General features: G+C 38.5%; 1 protein-coding gene across 1 annotated transcript in view; it reads left to right on the forward strand.

Annotated features, from left to right (window-relative positions):
- Positions 1-14,612, forward strand: part of arid3b (AT-rich interactive domain 3B) — a 44,872-nt gene extending 30,260 nt beyond the window's left edge. The window contains exons 5-10 of the mRNA XM_058767779.1: positions 3,064-3,194; positions 4,986-5,050; positions 5,128-5,378; positions 9,448-9,753; positions 9,840-9,929; positions 12,646-14,612. Of these exons, the coding sequence (XP_058623762.1) occupies positions 3,064-3,194; positions 4,986-5,050; positions 5,128-5,378; positions 9,448-9,753; positions 9,840-9,929; positions 12,646-12,806 (1,004 nt within the window). The 3' untranslated portion in view covers positions 12,807-14,612. The remainder of the gene's footprint in view (positions 1-3,063; positions 3,195-4,985; positions 5,051-5,127; positions 5,379-9,447; positions 9,754-9,839; positions 9,930-12,645) is intronic.
- Positions 14,613-20,421: the final 5,809 nt, after the last annotated feature.

Consider the following 20,421-nt stretch of genomic DNA (forward strand, 5'->3'; position numbering starts at 1 on the left):
TTTTTTTTTTTTTTTTTTTTTTTTTACAGAAATCATTTTGATTTATGTTTTTGATTATTGAGCTGTAGGTTTAGGTTAAGTAACTGCATTTAAAAAAAAAAAATTCATTTAGAAGGATTTTAATTTTTTTTTTTAATGTTTTTGCAGAAAATAATTTATGTTCTGATTATTGTTGAGCTGCAGGTTTAGGCTCACTTAAGTAAGTGACTGCACGTAATTTAATTAACAAGAATTCAATTATTTATTTTAATTATTTAGCCTGACTGTTCCAAAATGTTCTATATGCTTCCCAAAAATAAAATGTATTGTGTTCAGTGGAAAAAAACGTTGTTGTTTTTTACCCAGACATTTAAAAATAACATATTTTAGAGCTGTAATCGCAATACCGTGAATCCGTGATATTTTTATCTAAGGTTGTCATACCGTCAGAATCTCATTAGGCCCATGCCTAATATGTACTGTGTATGTATATATATGTATGTGTGTGTGTGTATTAGGGCTGGACCAGAACATTCGAATATTCATTCGGTGGGTTAGCATTCGATTTTCAATTTTGAGATTCGAATATATATATATATATATATATATATATATATATATATATATTTATTTATTTTTTATTTTTTACGAACACCTGGCATCCCTGCGAAATGGTTCTCATTCAAATATGAATCGCCCATGAGTGAACATCATGAACATCATGATTCAGTTCAACTGGAAGAGAAGACAAAAATGCCTAAGACCTCAGCTGTGTGGGAGCACTTTAAATTGAGTGAGGACAAGACAAAGGCAGTGTGCCAAATATGCAATTTGAAACAAATTTTACACCATAAAAATTTGCACTTAATTTACTTGGAAAATTCTTGCGACTGCACGGCAGTCAGAAAAAATATTTTATTTAAACTGTTTGTTTATTAAAATGTGTGATGCTGTTATTGAAAGTATGCTACCGTGTTCTTTATTTATTACAGTCAGTGTTGGGCAGTAACTAGTTACTAGTAATTTAGTTACTGTAATAATACTACTTTTTGCAGTAACTAGTAGTGTAACTAATATTATTACTGAAATCTTATTAATAATTAGTTTCTTTCCATAAAACAGCTTAGTTACTTAGTTACTTTTGATGCCTCAACCCCGCTGATTTAAAATCTAACAATCAAATAATTCCTAGATTTATTTTCATAATTCTCAAGACTCACACATGCATGTGATGTCCCCAGTGCAGCAGGCAAGCTTGAAATATGGAAAAGCTTACATTCAGCAGATAGAAATATTGTATTATATTGATTTTGTCAGGAGAAAAGATCTGTTGTGTAAGTTGTGGCTTTACTTTACTCATTGCATCCCTCTGATCAGCATGTTGTACATTATATTAATATAATTAAAAATATTTTTGGAAAATTAAACTCATGTGATTTGATAAAATACATAACGAAATTTAATCGCATATGGGTAACGGAAAAATTACTTCAAGCTACACATGACAATTAATGAGATGAATACAACACTTCTACTTGAATGCCACTATCAATCATTGAGTGTTTTAATAACTTCTGACTGCGATCCAATGTGCATTTTGGTCAAATGATGAGGCAGAAATATGTTGTTAGTAACATTCTAGAAGAATTTTATCTGGAAGATACACAGTTACAACTTCTGTGGGGCGTGAAGAAACAGTAATGTAACTAGTAGTGTAACTAATTACTGTTACCAGAAAGTAATAAGTAAAGTAACAATATTACTTTTCAAAGGAGTAACTAGTAATGAGTAATATATTACATTCTTTTGAGTAACTAGCCCAACACTGATTACAGTTCGTTGAACTTTGTTCATTTATTTTTCATTCTTCTTTTATTTAAATAACCTTTATGTGTAACTACTGTGCTACTAATTTCTGATTTGAGTGATTTGTTTATTAGAAAAAATGTTAGGCTACCTTATTAAAAGTATTGCTCTTAGTCTTAACAGACCTGTGTGTTTTGTATCACTAGTGCCGTAGTGTCCGTTCTCGAAGCATATAAGCCCTGCCCGCATGAGGCGCAATATTAGAGATAATATGTTCAGCCCCTCCTCCGAAGCTTGAATATTCGGTGTTGATTACTACGAAGCTTGACGCTCAAAAATGGTATTCGAACCAGCCCTAGTGTGTATACATATGACAAATTACATGTACTTTTAAATGATCATTTTATATATAATTAAGTAGTTTTTACACAAACACGTGTATGTTTGTGAGTGGATATATATTTACATAATGTATAATTTTATATAATTATTATATAGAGTATGTATATATCTTTAACTGTATATAATTTACATTTGATAATCATATACAAAATTATCATTAAAAAATAACATGCATTTAATTTATGTAAGTTGTTTTATTCACACATACACGTGTAAATATATTACTTAGCATAATCTTATATATAACTATCATATAAAATGTATATTTTAACTAATATGTATATATTTTTTATACATTAAGTGTAGATAGATGTTTTTTTTTTTTTTTTTTAAAGCCACAGAATTGGTGTTATTTATTTTGTGCACAGGTGTCCATCTATGTGCATGTGAATCCATGTTAATGAGAATGGAGTGGCTAAATTAGGGCATAATCCTGACCTTAAATCACCAGGACTATTTAAACCCCCTCTTCTCACAAAGCGCACACATACATTAATTGGTTTTATTCTAGAATAGTCCCAGCATGGTATGTGGGGAGGATTTGAGCATGGCATTATGGGGGTCAAAGCCCCTCCTTCCTGTTCTGTACACACTTTTGTAACCGCTAATAGAGCGTGTGTGTGTGTGTGTGTGTGTGTGTGTGTGTGCAGTTTTAGTTGCCGCAATCCCTCCAAATGAGCTTCATTGCACTGGCCCCTACCTGCACCAGCTCATTGCTCACAGATTAAAAACTCAATCCCTGTTTTTCTGGAAGGGAGGCGGCACAGATGCATATGCACTTTTACTGCTACAGCTCTGTTTCCTCAGCTGGTTCCATGTGATCCATCACACAAAATAGCTAAACTCAGCTGTTCCTGTCTGTTCTGTCTCCTCCAGGTACTCCTGTGAATCGAATCCCCATCATGGCCAAGCAGGTGTTGGATCTGTACATGCTTTATAAGCTGGTGACCGAGAAGGGAGGTCTGGTGGAGGTGATAAACAAGAAGATCTGGAGGAGATCACCAAAGGCCTAAACCTGCCCACCTCCATCACCAGCGCCGCCTTCACGTTGCGCACACAGTAAGATCGCATCTCAGAAAAGTAGACCATTTACCTTCAGTCACATTGTAAGCTGACAGTTGTTGGTCTTGTCATAGGTATATGAAGTACCTGTACCCATACGAATGTGAGAAGAAGGGTCTGAGTTCCCTGAGAGCTGCAGGCGGCCATTGACAGCAACCGCAGAGAGGGCCGCCGCCCCGGATACAGCAACAGCCTGTACCGCTTCTCCCCTTCTCCCAGTGCCTCGGCCCCTCATCTTCTCTCTCCTCCCAAAATGCACCTGCCTGCCACGGGACATAACGGACTGCAGGCCACCCCCAGTCCTTCCCTGAAGAAAGCCTCAGGTGTGCAGTCTTTTTAACGAGATTATCGTTCTTGCTTGAGAGAATATAAGCCACATTGAATTTCCTTAATTTCCCTGAATAATTTGTTTAGGCAAAAGGTAAACATTTCACATCATTTTAAGCACTTGGTGTATTTGCACACCCTAGTGGTGAGACAGAGAGCCACATGCTTATAGCTACATTTTGTTCATTTATTGATGGCTCAATTGGACTGAAAAACCTTCATGTAAATGCCTCAATCCATCAGAATGAGCTTGAACCAAAAGCATTTTCAATGAGAGTGGTGTAGACCTGAAATGATCTGATTGGTAGGAAAAAAATTTACATGTGAACATTGAATCTGAAACCACTTTGAATTGTATTCAAAAAAAATGTAATGCTAATGTTTACGTGCATTTTGCAGCTTATGAACAGGCATACGTTTATTTACATCTACATCTAGTATTTGCTAAATATTTGCTAAAACATTCTTCTTGTATATGTAAACATACCTACTAAAAATATTCTAGCCATGCAGTGAAATTTACATTTAATTGGTATATGTAAATTTCACTGTACATGAAAATACATTTCATTACATTTTAAGTCATTAAATCATCACACTTTACATAAATCAACCCCTGATGTGGAATAGAATCAAACCAAAACCAGGCAAGAAGTGTGTGTAGGAAATGGAGCAAGTTTCCTGGCGTGATTGGGGCAACTCCGAGTGTAAAAGCCATTAAGAGACTGCATTTTCCTGTGAGGGTCTACTGACAGCAACAAACCTCAGGGGCCGAAGTAAATGAATCGCTTATCCGGATGTGTAATACAGGGAACTATGTTCATGTCAAAATATCTTGCTTCATAGCTTTCAGTTGGCTGATGAAAAGTTCCTAAAACGTCTCAAATTGCTAATCTCCAAGTTAACTTTGCTTTTCTGCCGTCACCAATAGCGAAATTGTGGTATACTGACCCATTTTGGCATACTAGCAAGTAGCATTTTAGCAGACTAACATTCAGGTCTGGCTCAATAGACCTCAACAATCATGTTCCAAAAGTAAAAATCAGATTCATTTTCCCGTAGAGAATTTTTTTTAACAGTAACTGGTAGTGGTGGGCGTTATCGGCGTTAACGTGCTGCGTGACTCTTATCGGGCGATTAAAAAAAATATCGCCGTTAATCTATTCTCAAAGTTGGGTTGGGATGCATATGCACTTTTACTGCTACAGCTCTGTTTCCTCAGCTGGTTCCATGTGATCCATCACACAAAATAGCTAAACTCAGCTGTTCCTGTCTGTTCTGTCTCCTCCAGGTACTCCTGTGAATCGAATCCCCATCATGGCCAAGCAGGTGTTGGATCTGTACATGCTTTATAAGCTGGTGACCGAGAAGGGAGGTCTGGTGGAGGTGATAAACAAGAAGATCTGGAGGAGATCACCAAAGGCCTAAACCTGCCCACCTCCATCACCAGCGCCGCCTTCACGTTGCGCACACAGTAAGATCGCATCTCAGAAAAGTAGACCATTTACCTTCAGTCACATTGTAAGCTGACAGTTGTTGGTCTTGTCATAGGTATATGAAGTACCTGTACCCATACGAATGTGAGAAGAAGGGTCTGAGTTCCCCTGGAGAGCTGCAGGCGGCCATTGACAGCAACCGCAGAGAGGGCCGCCGCCCCGGATACAGCAACAGCCTGTACCGCTTCTCCCCTTCTCCCAGTGCCTCGGCCCCTCATCTTCTCTCTCCTCCCAAAATGCACCTGCCTGCCACGGGACATAACGGACTGCAGGCCACCCCCAGTCCTTCCCTGAAGAAAGCCTCAGGTGTGCAGTCTTTTTAACGAGATTATCGTTCTTGCTTGAGAGAATATAAGCCACATTGAATTTCCTTAATTTCCCTGAATAATTTGTTTAGGCAAAAGGTAAACATTTCACATCATTTTAAGCACTTGGTGTATTTGCACACCCTAGTGGTGAGACAGAGAGCCACATGCTTATAGCTACATTTTGTTCATTTATTGATGGCTCAATTGGACTGAAAAACCTTCATGTAAATGCCTCAATCCATCAGAATGAGCTTGAACCAAAAGCATTTTCAATGAGAGTGGTGTAGACCTGAAATGATCTGATTGGTAGGAAAAAATTTACATGTGAACATTGAATCTGAAACCACTTTGAATTGTATTAAAAAAAATGTAATGCTAATGTTTACGTGCATTTTGCAGCTTATGAACATGCATACGTTTATTTACATCTACATCTAGTATTTGCTAAATATTTGCTAAAACATTCTTCTTGTATATGTAAACATACCTACTAAAAATATTCTAGCCATGCAGTGAAATTTACATTTAATTGGTATATGTAAATTTCACTGTACATGAAAATACATTTCATTACATTTTAAGTCATTAAATCATCACACTTTACATAAATCAACCCCTGATGTGGAATAGAATCAAACCAAAACCAGGCAAGAAGTGTGTGTAGGAAATGGAGCAAGTTTCCTGGCGTGATTGGGGCAACTCCGAGTGTAAAAGCCATTAAGAGACTGCATTTTCCTGTGAGGGTCTACTGACAGCAACAAACCTCAGGGGCCGAAGTAAATGAATCGCTTATCCGGATGTGTAATACAGGGAACTATGTTCATGTCAAAATATCTTGCTTCATAGCTTTCAGTTGGCTGATGAAAAGTTCCTAAAAACGTCTCAAATTGCTAATCTCCAAGTTAACTTTGCTTTTCTGCCGTCACCAATAGCGAAATTGTGGTATACTGACCCATTTTGGCATACTAGCAAGTAGCATTTTAGCAGACTAACATTCAGGTCTGGCTCAATAGACCTCAACAATCATGTTCCAAAAGTAAAAATCAGATTCATTTTCCCCGTAGAGAATTTTTTTTTTTAACAGTAACTGGTAGTGGTGGGCCGTTATCGGCGTTAACGTGCTGCGTGACTCTTATCGGGCGATTAAAAAAAAAATATCGCCGTTAATCTGTTCTCAAAGTTGGGCTGGGAGCTGGGTCTATACTACGCAAGCTATGATGACTTTCACCTTGATATTTTAGCGGATGTATACCTAGCCGAATAGCACTGTAGGGGCGAGAACGAGTCTTGAACCTGTGTGTATGCGTGCTAACATGGATGCAGCTATGAAGCCGCCGGGTTTGCTTCAGGAAAATTTATTTTAAGAAACTTCCCAATGGAAATCGGCAAGTCATTTCTGTCTCGTTACATGGTCGCGCTCTCTGTATCAGCACAGCGGAGTTCCGCCCGGTTCGCACACACACACACACACACACTCACACACAAACGTAAGCGCACACACAAGTGAACACACTCCCACTCCTATTTGTAAATATTAAGCCGCAAAACGTCTATTTAAATATGACTTCTGTGTGTCTCTGTGTTAATGTATGGTGCAGACACACGGGTTTGTTCACTACTCATACAGAAGACCGCGTGACGCTTGCGGCGATATTAACGTCTGTCGTCTCACTAAATGAGGACATAAATACATGAACAACATCTCCAGAACTGCTCTGAGAGTCACTTCATGAGCATTCGAGCATTTCATTTGAGAAAAACTATCCTCACGGCAACCCGTCAAAATAAAAGTTCGGTTTCACTTGAAGACATTGGGCAGAACGTAATAGGCTACTACTACTAAAACTATTAAAACCTTATCTTTAAAGAATAATCATACAATGTCTTCAATGTTATTATCAATATTAAATTCTTGATGACTGCTAGTTGTTTACTACTAGTAGTGAATTTATTCTGATCTACTTGGCAGAATTCAAATGAGCCTTTTTAATCTAGATTAATCTAGATTAATTCCAAGATTACAGTGAGATTAATCTAGATTAAAAAAATTAATCTATGCCCACCACTACTTTAAAGACAGACCTAATAACAGCTACAAGGTTGTTAAAGGGTTAGTTCACCCAAAAATTTTAATTCTGTCATTAATCACTCACCCTCATGTCGTTACAAACCCATAAGACCTTCGTTCATCTTCGGAACACAAATTAAGATTTTTTTTTAATAAAATCCGAGAGCTCTCTGACCCTGCATAGACAGCAATGCAACTGACATGTTCAAGACCCAAAAAGGTAGTAAGGATTTTAATAAAGGCGTGGTTGATTGCGATTTCACTTTTTTAACTTTAGTTAGTGTGTAATGTTGCTGTTTGAGCATAAACAATATCTGCAAAGTTACGAAGCTTTTAAAATTATGGCAGTTTAATGCCTACAAATGTGGCTCGTAGGGACTACAACGAGTTACTTCCTGGGTTCGTGACATAACGAACCCAGATCGCCACACCCCCGGGAACACGCAGAAAAGGGGGCGGGGCCATGTTGTGCTGCTTTAGAGAAGAGGAAAAGAAAACTAGGGGTGCACATAAAAATCTATTCATATATGAATCGCAATTCTATCTTCTAACGATTCTAATGGATTCACAAGTTTCAAAATCAGTGTTCTAAAGCAGCGGTTCCTGCTCATGTTCTTCTGCATCTCTCTCTCTCTCTCGCTCGCTCGCTCTCTCGCAGATCATGAGCTCAGCTCCAACTATGAACTGTTCCAATTATACACTTATTTTCACATAGCAATGAAAAGTGTTATACGTGGATGCGTGTACGGTTGCTGTGCTGTATTAAAGCTTTAATCAGGATAAAAACTGTATATTAAAAGCTAACAGAAGCAGTAGCATTTACAAATAACAGCTTATCTAAAATAATGAGACAATAACAAACAAAGAAACATACCATTAAGAGCTGTGCTTGCACAGGTTCTGCGCGATCCTCTTCAATAATATCCTCTGCGTCTCAATCGGGCTCAAATTGATAAGCAATATAGACGATGCCATTGTTTACAATACAACCGAAGCACATGCCGCTGAGCTGAGGGGCAGGACGTTTAGATGCGCACTAGAGGCGGTTTAGCCAATCACAACACACTGGGCCAGCTAACCAATCTTAGCCCAATGCGTATTTCTGAGGGAGGGGCTTTATAAAACCAGGAAATAATTGGAGCGTTTATCAGAGAAGGGCGGTGTTGAATAAAGTTAAATTATTTGAAAAATAATGCATTTTTTTAAAAACGAAGCATGAACCCGTGTTAGACTGCACCCCATAAACACAATCAAGCCTAGAAAAAAAAAATGTCAACCACCCCTTTAAAATAGTCCATGTGACATCAGTGGTTCAACCGTAATTTAATGCAGCTACAAGAATACTTTTTGTGACAGAAAATTTTGGGGTGAACTAAGGCTTTAATTAATGGTATATGCTTCGGTTGAAGGTATATTATTTTATTATTTTAGCTACATTACCCATGATTCTGAAGCGAAATCTCCACCAATCAAAGGGTCAAAACAAGAAATCTATCTACCAACAACTTTGAATCAGTATTTTTATATTTCTACACAATTTTTAATTTGATTGTCATTCACAGTGCTTCATGAGATTGTAGTTTTTTCCCTCACTAAAGCCATTAAGTACACAGTCTTGTGCCTTTTGTCTTTTTGTCCAATTTTCAAATGTTTTGCTTCAAATCAAAGTTTGTAATCAAACCTTGTAGCTGGTTGGTTTGATTCATGGCTCATAACTCTTTAATGAAGACCTTTTAAATTCCTATGAGAAAAATACTTCTAAAAATAATAATACCACTATAAAATTATTTCTGGCATGAAAACGCTTACTTTTCATGAGCCGATAAATCACATCCCTACACTTTGTTTCCCCCTCCATTTAAATAACCTGTTTAAATACATTTAAATATGAAAGTGCAATATGAATCAGCAGAATAGAATCTGTCATGAATAACATTATCTGTTACTATATCACATCCATAGAGTACTACATTTCAAGGGTTTTGTTTCCTCTCCTCAGTCCCAGAGGACGGTCCAGCCTCCATGTTGCCAGGTCGACTCCCCTTAGCACTGGCTCTCGGGCATCAGCAGCAGCTGGCACGTGCCGCCACTCTGGAGCAGCTGAGGGAGAGGCTGGAGACCGGCATGGGCGCCGGAGTGCTGAACGCGGGGGCCGCCACGCTGGAGGGGCCCGAGAGGAAGATGGCTCGTCTGGCGGAGGAGCAGCAGAGGCTACTGCAGCAGGCTTTCCAACAAAACCTGCTGGCCATGGCATCGCAGGTGAACCCAGCCAACCTGCGAATGAACAACAGCACCAGCACCCGCGGTGAGTACTGTGACGTTTTTATCCAAACATGTTCAGTGACTTAGAAAGTGAGACATGTGTCAGTGACATTTGGATTTTGTTTTCAGAGGAAAAACAGGACCTGTCTCTCAGCATTTCTTCTAATGGCTCTGCTAGCATTACTGTGTCTGTGGAGGTCAACGGGATTATTTACTCAGGTGTGTATTATTGTATTTATGCACGTGTGGGATTGTCCAATATTGTCTAACGTACTTAACCTCAGGTTACTCCAAGACCCCCTTTCCATTTCTTTGAAACCATTCTATTAAAGGAAAAACTGCCACTGCATCTGCTTCTAAAACCTGTCAGGTTTATAAGAAAAAAAATTATTTTTTTTTTCCTAGAAAAAAATTAATCTTAAAATGTCGTTTAAATTGAATGCAAGCATACTCCGTTTACGAATTAAATATTTCAACACTGGTAAATGTAATAAATTTTAATTTATATAGATTAGGGCTGTCAGCTTAACGCGTTAACTTTATTAGTTATGAAAAAATATATATATTTTAACGCAGTTAACACACTGGCCCTGCCCCAGACATGTACATCATCTTACATTTCATACAATTGACTGTTGACAAATATGATGCATGGTAACTCCATAAATGCAGTTATGTCCTAAAATTCAGGATATGGGGCAAAAAAAAAATTCCCCGTATGAGTTTTTCTCATATTTATATCATATGATAAGTGATACCATATGAGCAGCGAGAGCAATATCACACGAGTGCGGTTTTGTCACGAATATCACGAGTTTAAATGTCATTTTATTAGTGGTGGGCCGTTATCGGCGTTAACATGCTGCGTTAACGTGAGACTCTTATCGGGCGATTAAAAAAAAATATCGCCGTTAATCTGTTCTCAAAGTTGGGTTGGGAGCTGTGTCTATACTACGCAAGCTATGATGACTTTCACCTTGATATTTTAGCGCGGATGTATACCTAGCCGAATAGCACTGTAGGGGGCGAGAACGAGTCTTCGAACCTGTGTGTATGCGTGCTAACATGGATGCAGCTATGAAGCCGCTGGGTTTGCTTCAGGGAAAATTTATTTTTAAGAAACTTCCCAATGGAAATCGGCAAGTCATTTCTGTCTCTACGTTACATGGTCGCGCTCTCTGTATCGCGCGCACAGCGGAGTTCCGCCCCGGTTCGCACACACACACACACACACAAACGTAAGCGCACACACAAGTGAACACACTCCCACTCCTATTTGTAAATATTAAGCTGCAAAACGTCTATTTAAATATGACTTCTGTGTGTCTCTGTGTTAATGTATGGTGCAGACACACGGGTTTGTTCACTACTCATACAGAAGACCGCGTGACGCTTGCGGCGATATTAACGTCTGTCGTCTCACTAAATGAGGACATAAATACATGAACAACATCTCCAGAACTGCTCTGAGAGTCACTTCATGAGCATTCGAGCGTTTCATTTGAGAAAAACTATCCTCACGGCAACCCGTCAAAATAAAAGTTCGGTTTCACTTGAAGACATTGGGCAGAACGTAATAGACTACTACTACTAAAACTATTAAAACCTTATCTTTAAAGAATAATCATACAATGTCTTCAATGTTATTATCAATATTAAATTCTTGATGACTGCTAGTTGTTTACTACTAGTAGTGAATTTATTCTGATCTACTTGGCAGAATTCAAATGAGCCTTTTTAATCTAGATTAATCTAGATTAATTCCAAGATTACAGTGAGATTAATCTAGATTTAAAAAATTAATCTATGCCCACCACTGTTTGTGTAATACATTTTATGTTGAATCAAATCAAATATTTATTTCTAAAGCTACTATTTGTAATGTCTACTTGATACTTTCTCATTTAACACAATAATGGCTTCAAATAATCTTCTGTGGGTAATTTCATAGCCAAATTTAATTTGCGCTTAGATCAATTAATCATGTAATTAGATTAAAAATTTGAATCGACTGACACCCCCAATTTATATCATTCATTTGTTCATATTTATTTTTTTATATTTGCCCTGTTTATTTTGATGATCCAGAGTATTTGAGAACAGCCCAGAACACACATCCAATAAGCCCAAAATTATTCTAGATCATAAAAGTATTATATTGTAATACTAATATAATACTACTGAATACAAATACTAATAAAACAGTTTTATGTAGCCAATTAGACACTATATATTTGAAGCAGTACAGTACAATCTAAAATCTTACAATCTGGGATTTAAGTGAAAGGCTGTCCTAAATGTTAGTTTTTTTTTTTTTTTTTTTTTTTATAGAATTTCATTTCTGCTCTAGTTTTCCAATCTAGCTATTTAACCGTGACACTATGAATATTGTTTGCTCTATGATAGATTGCAATGAGTCTTTTTCCCCAAAAGTTTGGGTTGGTGAGTTTGTTTTTTTGTTTTTAAGAAACATTGGACTGTTTTCCTTGTTAATATATTTTCAAATGTAGTTTATTGTTGTGATAACAAACAAAATGTTCAGCATCATTACTCCAGCCTTCGGTGTCACATGATCCTTCAGAAATCAATCTAATATGCTGATTTGCTACTGAAAACATGTGACATTGATGTAGAAAACATGAATAAAAAGTTGCACTGCTTAATATTTTTGTAGAAACCATGATAAAAATGTTTAAAATGTCTAAAATATATATATATATATTATTATTATTATTATTATATTTTTTTTTTTTTTTTTTACATTTATTTATGGTCATTTTAATACTACTTTTATTCAGCAAGTTTACATTAAATTGATAAAAATTTTTAAAATAAAAATAAAAAAATCACTGACCCCGAACAATACTGTAATATTTGAGTGTGAAGGAAATTAATGAATGCATTTTTTTTTATTTTTTTTTTATACCGTTTACAGGATCCTTATATGCTCAGAAGTCTGTAGCTGTTCCCACCGCTGTCACAGCCATGTTCCCAGGCCAGACCTCCACCCTCAGTCCCGGTATCCCCTCTTCCTCCTCCTCTTCCTCCTCAAAGGGCCCTGACTCTATGGAGCCGGCCACAGGAGTGTCACCCTAACGGTCACCAGCTCCCTGAACCAAACAGCCAGTCAGTCCAACCCAAACTACAGTCTTTCCTCCGAGCGGCGGGAGCCGTTCTGCCCTCTAGAGGCGACATGGCAAATCCCAGTCTGCCTCCCGCACAAACCACAGCTGTGTTTTCCTTCCAGTGAAGGGAGGACCACACACATACACTTTTACAAACACATCAGCTGTTGAAGCTCATCACGGACCCCACCTGCTCTTTTCTACAAGATGTTTTCTCAGGACTGAGAAGGTTTTTAGAGATGTTTGATTCAACAGAATACCTCAGCTGTCTTAATCTCAGTGCTATCGTGAGTGTAAACACTTCGGTGATCGTGTAATCATGCCTTTCCGCACCCAAAGTCATTCACTCACAGAGATGTGCGAAGCAATCGTGGCATGATCAAATCTACTTCTGCCAAAGTCACATTTGTGAGGTTGTGGTTGACACTTTTTCTTTTTCTTTTTTTTTTCTTCTGTCTATTAATTCTCTTATTTAAAGTTTGCTGAATTTACCTCATCTGCAGTGAATTTAAAAGACTCAGGATCAATTATGATACTGCTGTGTTGCTCTTTGTCTAATTTGATGGATTTTAAAACACGCTACAGTCAAGTGTTGCAAAGTTGGTTTGGTAAGAAAAGGGGTCACGGATATTTTTCCTTTTTAAAAAATTATTTACTTGATTTTGTTTTCTATTTCCATTGTTGTTTAGCTTCTAGATACAGAAATATTAATGATTTGAAAAGAGTTTTGAGTTTGAAACTGCATTTTACACAGCTGAGAGGTTTTGGTTTTTTTGTTCTTATTTAGACATATTTACAGGCAACAAGTTTGGTTGAAAGATTTTTCTCTACCTCAGACACAAGACAATGTATGGTTGAAAAGAAATTATGTGGACACGCACGGTTTGTGTCGCACATGTCAATCATTTCTGTGCGTTGGACGATCATTTACAGGCTCATAAATATAAGAGCCTCGATTAATGTATTATTCTTCTACTCTGCTGCGCATACGAGTTCTTTAAAACAAACCAGGTCACGGAAAAGCAGGATTACATTCAAGTCAAAGGAAGATTGGATGTTTTTTTTATTTTGTATTTTTAATTGTTGAACTTCAGACCTCACGTATCTTTCCATATTGGAAAGCGAGTTTCTCAGGAATTTCTTAATTTTTTTTCTTCATAAAATTTTAACTTCAGAACCTACATGCAGTCTCACTTCTGAAACGAATGACACTAGATATAACTCAGTCAGTGTGGGACTGAAATAGCTACCTCAGTCAGGATTTACCTCGGATGTAGTTCAACTGCCTGCAGTACGTCACTGAAGTACTGCTGTGTTTTAATGCAAAAAGTCTCTCAGGTAATGAATTGGCGAAATACCTCAGTGAAAGGCAGAACAACGTTAATACAAGTGCGAGATGAGATTATTGTTTGAAGAGTTAGATGCAGAATCTCATATCCATGAAGTATTGATTATCGCATGTCAAACTGTCTTCCTGTACTTCCAATACACTTCCAGTAGCAATCGAAGCTTGTTGGCTGGTTATGTTCACATACTCGATTTAGCCTCATCAGCAATTAGCTTTACATTTTAGCCGTTTAGAATCCTGCATTTGCTTGACCCTGGGACCTGCTGGGATACAGACACTTTTAATTTCTACTGTTTTAATTTCTGTATTCTTCAGATAACGGCATAGCTGAAAACCAAAGACCATGTGTTTGTTATCCTCTTTGATGACCTCACTGTATAGACACATGCAACTTTACACAATGAAATTAAAGTCTGATCTGATGTAAGATTTCTTTTTCGTTTTGTGTCTTTCTTAATGTGTGTGATAAATGTCCCTTTTTGACTTAACTAGTTGATTGCATTCTTTTGAGTTGTCTATTTAAATGAAAAGGTCACATTTACCCCAATTTTTACTTGTACTGTGTTAATATATAAGATATACAAGCAAATATGATTTTAAATTAAAATTTCACATATAAATTAAAATGTTATACATTTTTATTTGATTTTGAGGGGCTTGAAATGTAACAGTATGGGTGGTTTTGCCAGGGTTATTATAGTAACAAAAACTGAAATTAAATAGAAACACAAACTTGAAGTGTTGAGCCTACTCAATTTTAAGGCAACCAGCTTCAGCAGATTTTTGAGTTTGCTCAACTTATTTTTGTGGGAGATTCTCAAATTTTTGTTGTATAAACTTAAAACGACAAGTTGAGGAAACTCAAAATTCTGCTGAAGCTGGTTGGCTTAAAATTTTAAGTTGGCTCAATTTTTTTTTTTTTACAGTGTGTGTGTGTATGTATATGTGTATATATATATATATATATATATATATATATATATATATATATATACACACATATACAGGTGCTGGTCATATAATTAGAATATCATCAAAAGTTGATTTATTTCACTAATTCCATTCAAAAGGTGAAACTTGTATATTATATTCATTCATTACACACAGACTGATATATTTCAAATGTTTATTTCTTTTAATTTTGATGATTAGAGCTTACAGCTCATGAAAGTCAAAAATCAGTATCTCAAAATAATAGAATATTTACATTTGAGTTTGAATAAATGACCATCCCTACAGTATAAATTCTGGGTATCTCTTGTTCTTTGAAACCACAATAATGGAGAAGACTGCTGACTTGGCAATGATCCAGAAGACGAACATTGACACCCTCCACAAAGAGGGTAAGTCAAAGAAGGTCATTACTGAAAGGTGTGGCTGTTTACAGAGTGCTGTATCAAAGCATATTAAATGCAAAGTTGACTGGAAGGAAGAATTTGGGTAGGAAAAGGTGCACAAGCAACAGGGATGACCGCAAGCTTGAGAATACAGTCAAGCAAAGCTGATTCAAACACTTGGGAGAGCTTCACATGGGGAGAACTGAAGCTGGAGTCAGTGCATCAAGAGTCACCACGCTCAGACGTCTTCAGGAAAAGGGCTACCAAGCCACTTCTGAACCAGAGACAACGCCAGAAGCATCTTAACTGGGCTGTGGAGAAAAGAACTGGACTGTTGCTCAGTGGTCCAAAGTCCTTTTTCAGATGAAAGTAAATTTTACATTTCATTTGGAAATCAAGGTCCCAGAGTCTGAAGGAAGAGTGAGAGGCACAGAATCCATGTTGCTTGAAGTCCAGTGTGAAGTTTCCACAGTCAGTGATGATTTGGGCTGCCATGTCATCTGCTGGTGTTGGTCCACTGTGTTTTCTGAAGTCCACAGTCAACGCAGCCATCTACCAGGAGATTTTAGAGCACTTCATGCTTCCTTCTGTTGACAAGCTTTATGGAGATGCTGATTTAATTTTCCAGCAGGACTTGGCACCTGCCCACACTGCCAAAGGTACCAAAAGCTGGTTCAATGACCATAGTGTTACTGTGCTTGATTGGCCAGCAAACTCGCCTGACCTGAACCCCATAGAGAATCTGTGGGGTATTGTCAAGAGGAAGATGAGAGACACCAGACCCAACAATGCAGATGAGCTGAAGGCCACTATCAGAGCAACCTGGGCTCTCATAACACCTGAGCAGTGCCACAGACTGATCGACTCCATGCCACGCCGCATTGCTGCAGTAATTCAGGCAAAGGAGCCCCAACTAAGTATTGAGTGCTGTACATGCTCATACTTTTCATTTTCATACTTTTCAGTTGGCCAAGATTTCTAAAAATCCTTTCTTTGTATTGGTCTTAATAATATTCTAATATTTTGAGATACTGATTTTTGACTTTCATGAGCTGTAAGTTCTAATCATCAAAATTAAAAGAAATAAACATTTGAAATATATCAGTCTGTGTGTAATGAATGAATATAATATACAAGTTTCACTTTTTGAATGGAATTGGTGAAATAAATCAACTTTTTGATGATATTCTAATTATATGACCAGCACACACACATACAGATATATATCAGTTGCCACAGAAACAGTTCTCATTGTCATTTAGCTACTAAACTTGCATTAAATTTAAGAACAGACATTTCAAAAACTAAACTTAGTAAAAAAACTAATATAGTAAAAAAAAAAAAAAAGGAAAAATAACTCCTTTGAAATAAAAAAAAAAAAAACAACTGTAAAGCATTTTTTGAAATCAATTTTATGGAGAGATGCAGTTTATGTCTTAAAACACCAAGAGGCAGTTCATCAATCATTTGCTTTCAAAATCAGACATTATGTCCACACCTCAATCTAATTGAATCTGATTTTGTAAATCTGCCTTCATAATCCTTATTAAAGCCTTTGATGAGTGGAAGTGCATGTAATATTGAAATGCATGCATATTTACTTCTGTATCTGCTTAAAACAGCAATTTACATTAACGGACTAGAGATTTTGATTATGTGCAGAACTCGCAGTGGATGTGACAGATGCTGTTTTGTGGGGGTGGTGGGATGGGATTGTTCTGTTGATGCCCTTTTAATAGGCACAGTGTGGGACACATGGCATAGTTGTCCTTGACCCGTCACCAGTATAGTGTCTCTTCTCGCCATCTCTGGCGTGTCCCTCCCCTGTCCTGAGCAGAACCACTCTCTAAACTCATCTCAGTCTCTCACCAAGAGAGTCAGTGGAGAGGATTACTACCCTGGACATAATCAAAAGACAGATGTAGTGGAGGAAAGACCACAAGAGGAGAATCAGTGGGATTTTGTTTAGACTCGATGACGATTTGGATTTTAATTATATAGAAAAATTCTTCGGACAACTTGATGGATGGTATTACACAGCTGGTCTTGCTGCTTTGCCTTGGGAAACTGGTTGAGGTTCATCTTAAAGCATTTTGACGAAAGAAAGACTCAAAACCAGTTGTGACTTCTAGCTAAGAAAGCACACAAGTGTCCAGTAGAACATTTGAAAGAAACCAGTTGTTCAACCCTAGAGATGCATACAGACAAGAGATCCCGTTTCGACTAATGGAGTTCAGCTTCACAGTTCTGAAGTTACCTCTTTGGAAATACATGATGTTACTTCAGAAGGTTAAGATGAAGTGAGACTGTGGTGTTGGTCATCATGCCTACTGAGGAGGAGGAGAACTCTGGGGAACCTGTGTGGCAGTCCGTCCTACTGTTTGGCTGTAAGGGAATGATCGAGGGAATCATTGTCCTCTTGTTTCTCTGGCTGCTGGTGCAGGTGCTCTTCACAAAACAGCATGAAGGTAAGGTAGATCTAACCTACATGCACACTTGAGACGTATTTGTCAGGCAAATTTGTCCATTCAGTCTGAGACAGTCTGAGATTTCAGATACAAGTACTGCAGTTCACGTCTGGTTTTTACTGTTCTGTTACTGGACACTGACTTTATGCGGATTAAATTGTTTCCTTTGTTTGCGGATTACGATTTAACAGTTGTTCTGACATTTGGAATGATAGTTACAGATTAAAATGCTGTTCTAACCCTCCTCTGTCTCTTCAGTCCACTTGCAGATTCTGCTGAGTGTGGGTTTGGTGGTCCTGTGTTTTTCCCTTATCCTGGGCTGCATCATTTGTTGGTTAAAGACCAGAGACAAACCACCCGAAGACAAAAAGACTGTGAGGACACCCCCTCCTCCTGATTCTGTGGATCATGTGACTGTGGCTTTGAGTCCTGCCCCTTTATCTGGAACCACATTTACCAAATTGCAGTACGAGGAGCAGGAAGGAGCTGTTCAAGACTATCCATCTGCTTTAGAGAGCTCTACACCATCAGATGACGAGTTGACTGCTGTCTCTGAGGTTAACAAGTCATGCTTCCAAATGAGACGACTCAGTTCACCAACAGTCTCCTCTTCTCTATACAAGCCCATGGCCAGTGGCCGCTCCTCTCTCCCAAGACTAAGTCTTCTCACAAAGACCCGGAAGGTTCTGGAACGGCACTGCACTGTGGCTGGAGATAGTTACTCATTTAGCGAACACAGAAGGCTCACTATTCCCAACCCACGATCACCCTGTGCCCTTACTCCACTTCAAACCCAAGGTCTACTACAGGACGAACCTTTATTTCCTAACTATGGTTCAAATTCTTCCAGCGAGACCTCAGATCCCGTCTTGCACTTTACCCTGACCTTCTCTTCAACACAGAACACACTCACTGTATCCATAGTGGGTATAACCAGTGCAGTCAATCGTCTAGAAGAAGTGACTGTCCAGGCCAAGCTGCCCCCACTTTGCCCTGGACCTCTGGATATATCTGCCCAGGATTACAACCTTAGCTCTGGACTCTATAAAAAGAATTTGGTGATCAATGTCGGATCTCTAGAGGGGCTTAAGGGTTGCATGCTCAGACTGGCTATCTTCATGCAGGATAATCCAAAGACATCCCTATTTGAGGAGCTGGAAGTTTGCTGTGGTAGTCTGGACTGGACACCAGACAGGCCTGTAAGCTGCATTAGAGAACTAAGGCAAGTCGTGGACAAGTCCAAGAAGGACACTTCATAGCTCTTGCTACGAGACTATATTGTCTTAAACATTAACCCAAACATTTCAAAAACCTACACCTCGTGTTCTGTTTCAAAAGACAAGAGTGGCTAATTTTTTATTCAACAAGTTCAACTTTAAATGGATATGGACATTGATGTCCCTCTCGGAATATGACCTCCCAAGAATCAGAAAGAGGTCACAAGGTCTTTGGTCAGCTCTTCATCTTGTTGCAGTACCAGACTGTGGTTCATTGGCTGAAAGTTCTCATCCTGAAAGCAGACAATCTTACCAACCAGACTCCAGATGAGATTACAATACACTGTTCTCACCCTCTCCCAAATGGTACCCTTGCCCTAATATCAGTTGGACTGATACAAGTTTATAGATCATGTTGACCAATCTGAAGTCCAGAACAGAGGAACTCTCAAAAGGGGCATTGAGAGCACTCAAAAGCACCATTCTGAACCCTTAAACAGGGCTCATCGACTCCAACCCAGGAGGGCCAGAGCTCTAACCCTAACCAAACACTCCCAATCAGGCTAATCAAAGTATTGAGAACTACTCACAAATAACAACAGGGAGTTAAACTGGGATTGATACTAAAGTCTGCAAAACACTGACCCCCAGGACTGCAGCTGAAGAGTCTTCTCTCTGAAGAGTCTTCCCTAAAATTATAAACAGGATAACCTACTACTGGGGTAGCCAACCCTGTAACAGAGGCCAGCTGGTAAGAGCTGTGCAGGTAAACCTCACTCCCCTAAACTCAAGAGGTGCACTAGAGGCTGTGGTCTTTAGCATCCTTGTCAGTTTGCCCGCCTCCCATGCCAGCGACTCGGATTCGTGTCCCGCTCGGTATGGGCCGGTTAGGCCAGAGGGGTTGCTCCTGGAGGCCTACCATCCTGCAGAGTTTTAACTACAAACCCAATCAAACACACCAAAACCAGTTAATTAAGGTGTTCGGGATTACTTGAAAATAACAGGCAGGTGTGTTTGAACAGGGTTGGAGCTGAAGTCTGCAGAAGGTAGCCCTCCAGGAGCTGGACTGGTAACCTCTGCCCAGACTCGCAGTCATTTTCTGCCCCCAAATGGGTTCAAAATCATTTTATTATTCAGAAGGGTGCTCACAAGCTAATATTACCATCAGTGTCCCCTTTCTCCAAGGCCATACTGGTGCGGACTTCACAGTAGACTT

The sequence above is a fragment of the Onychostoma macrolepis genome, chromosome 25, assembly GCF_012432095.1.
Source record: "Onychostoma macrolepis isolate SWU-2019 chromosome 25, ASM1243209v1, whole genome shotgun sequence".
NCBI classification, from domain to species: domain Eukaryota; kingdom Metazoa; phylum Chordata; class Actinopteri; order Cypriniformes; family Cyprinidae; genus Onychostoma; species Onychostoma macrolepis.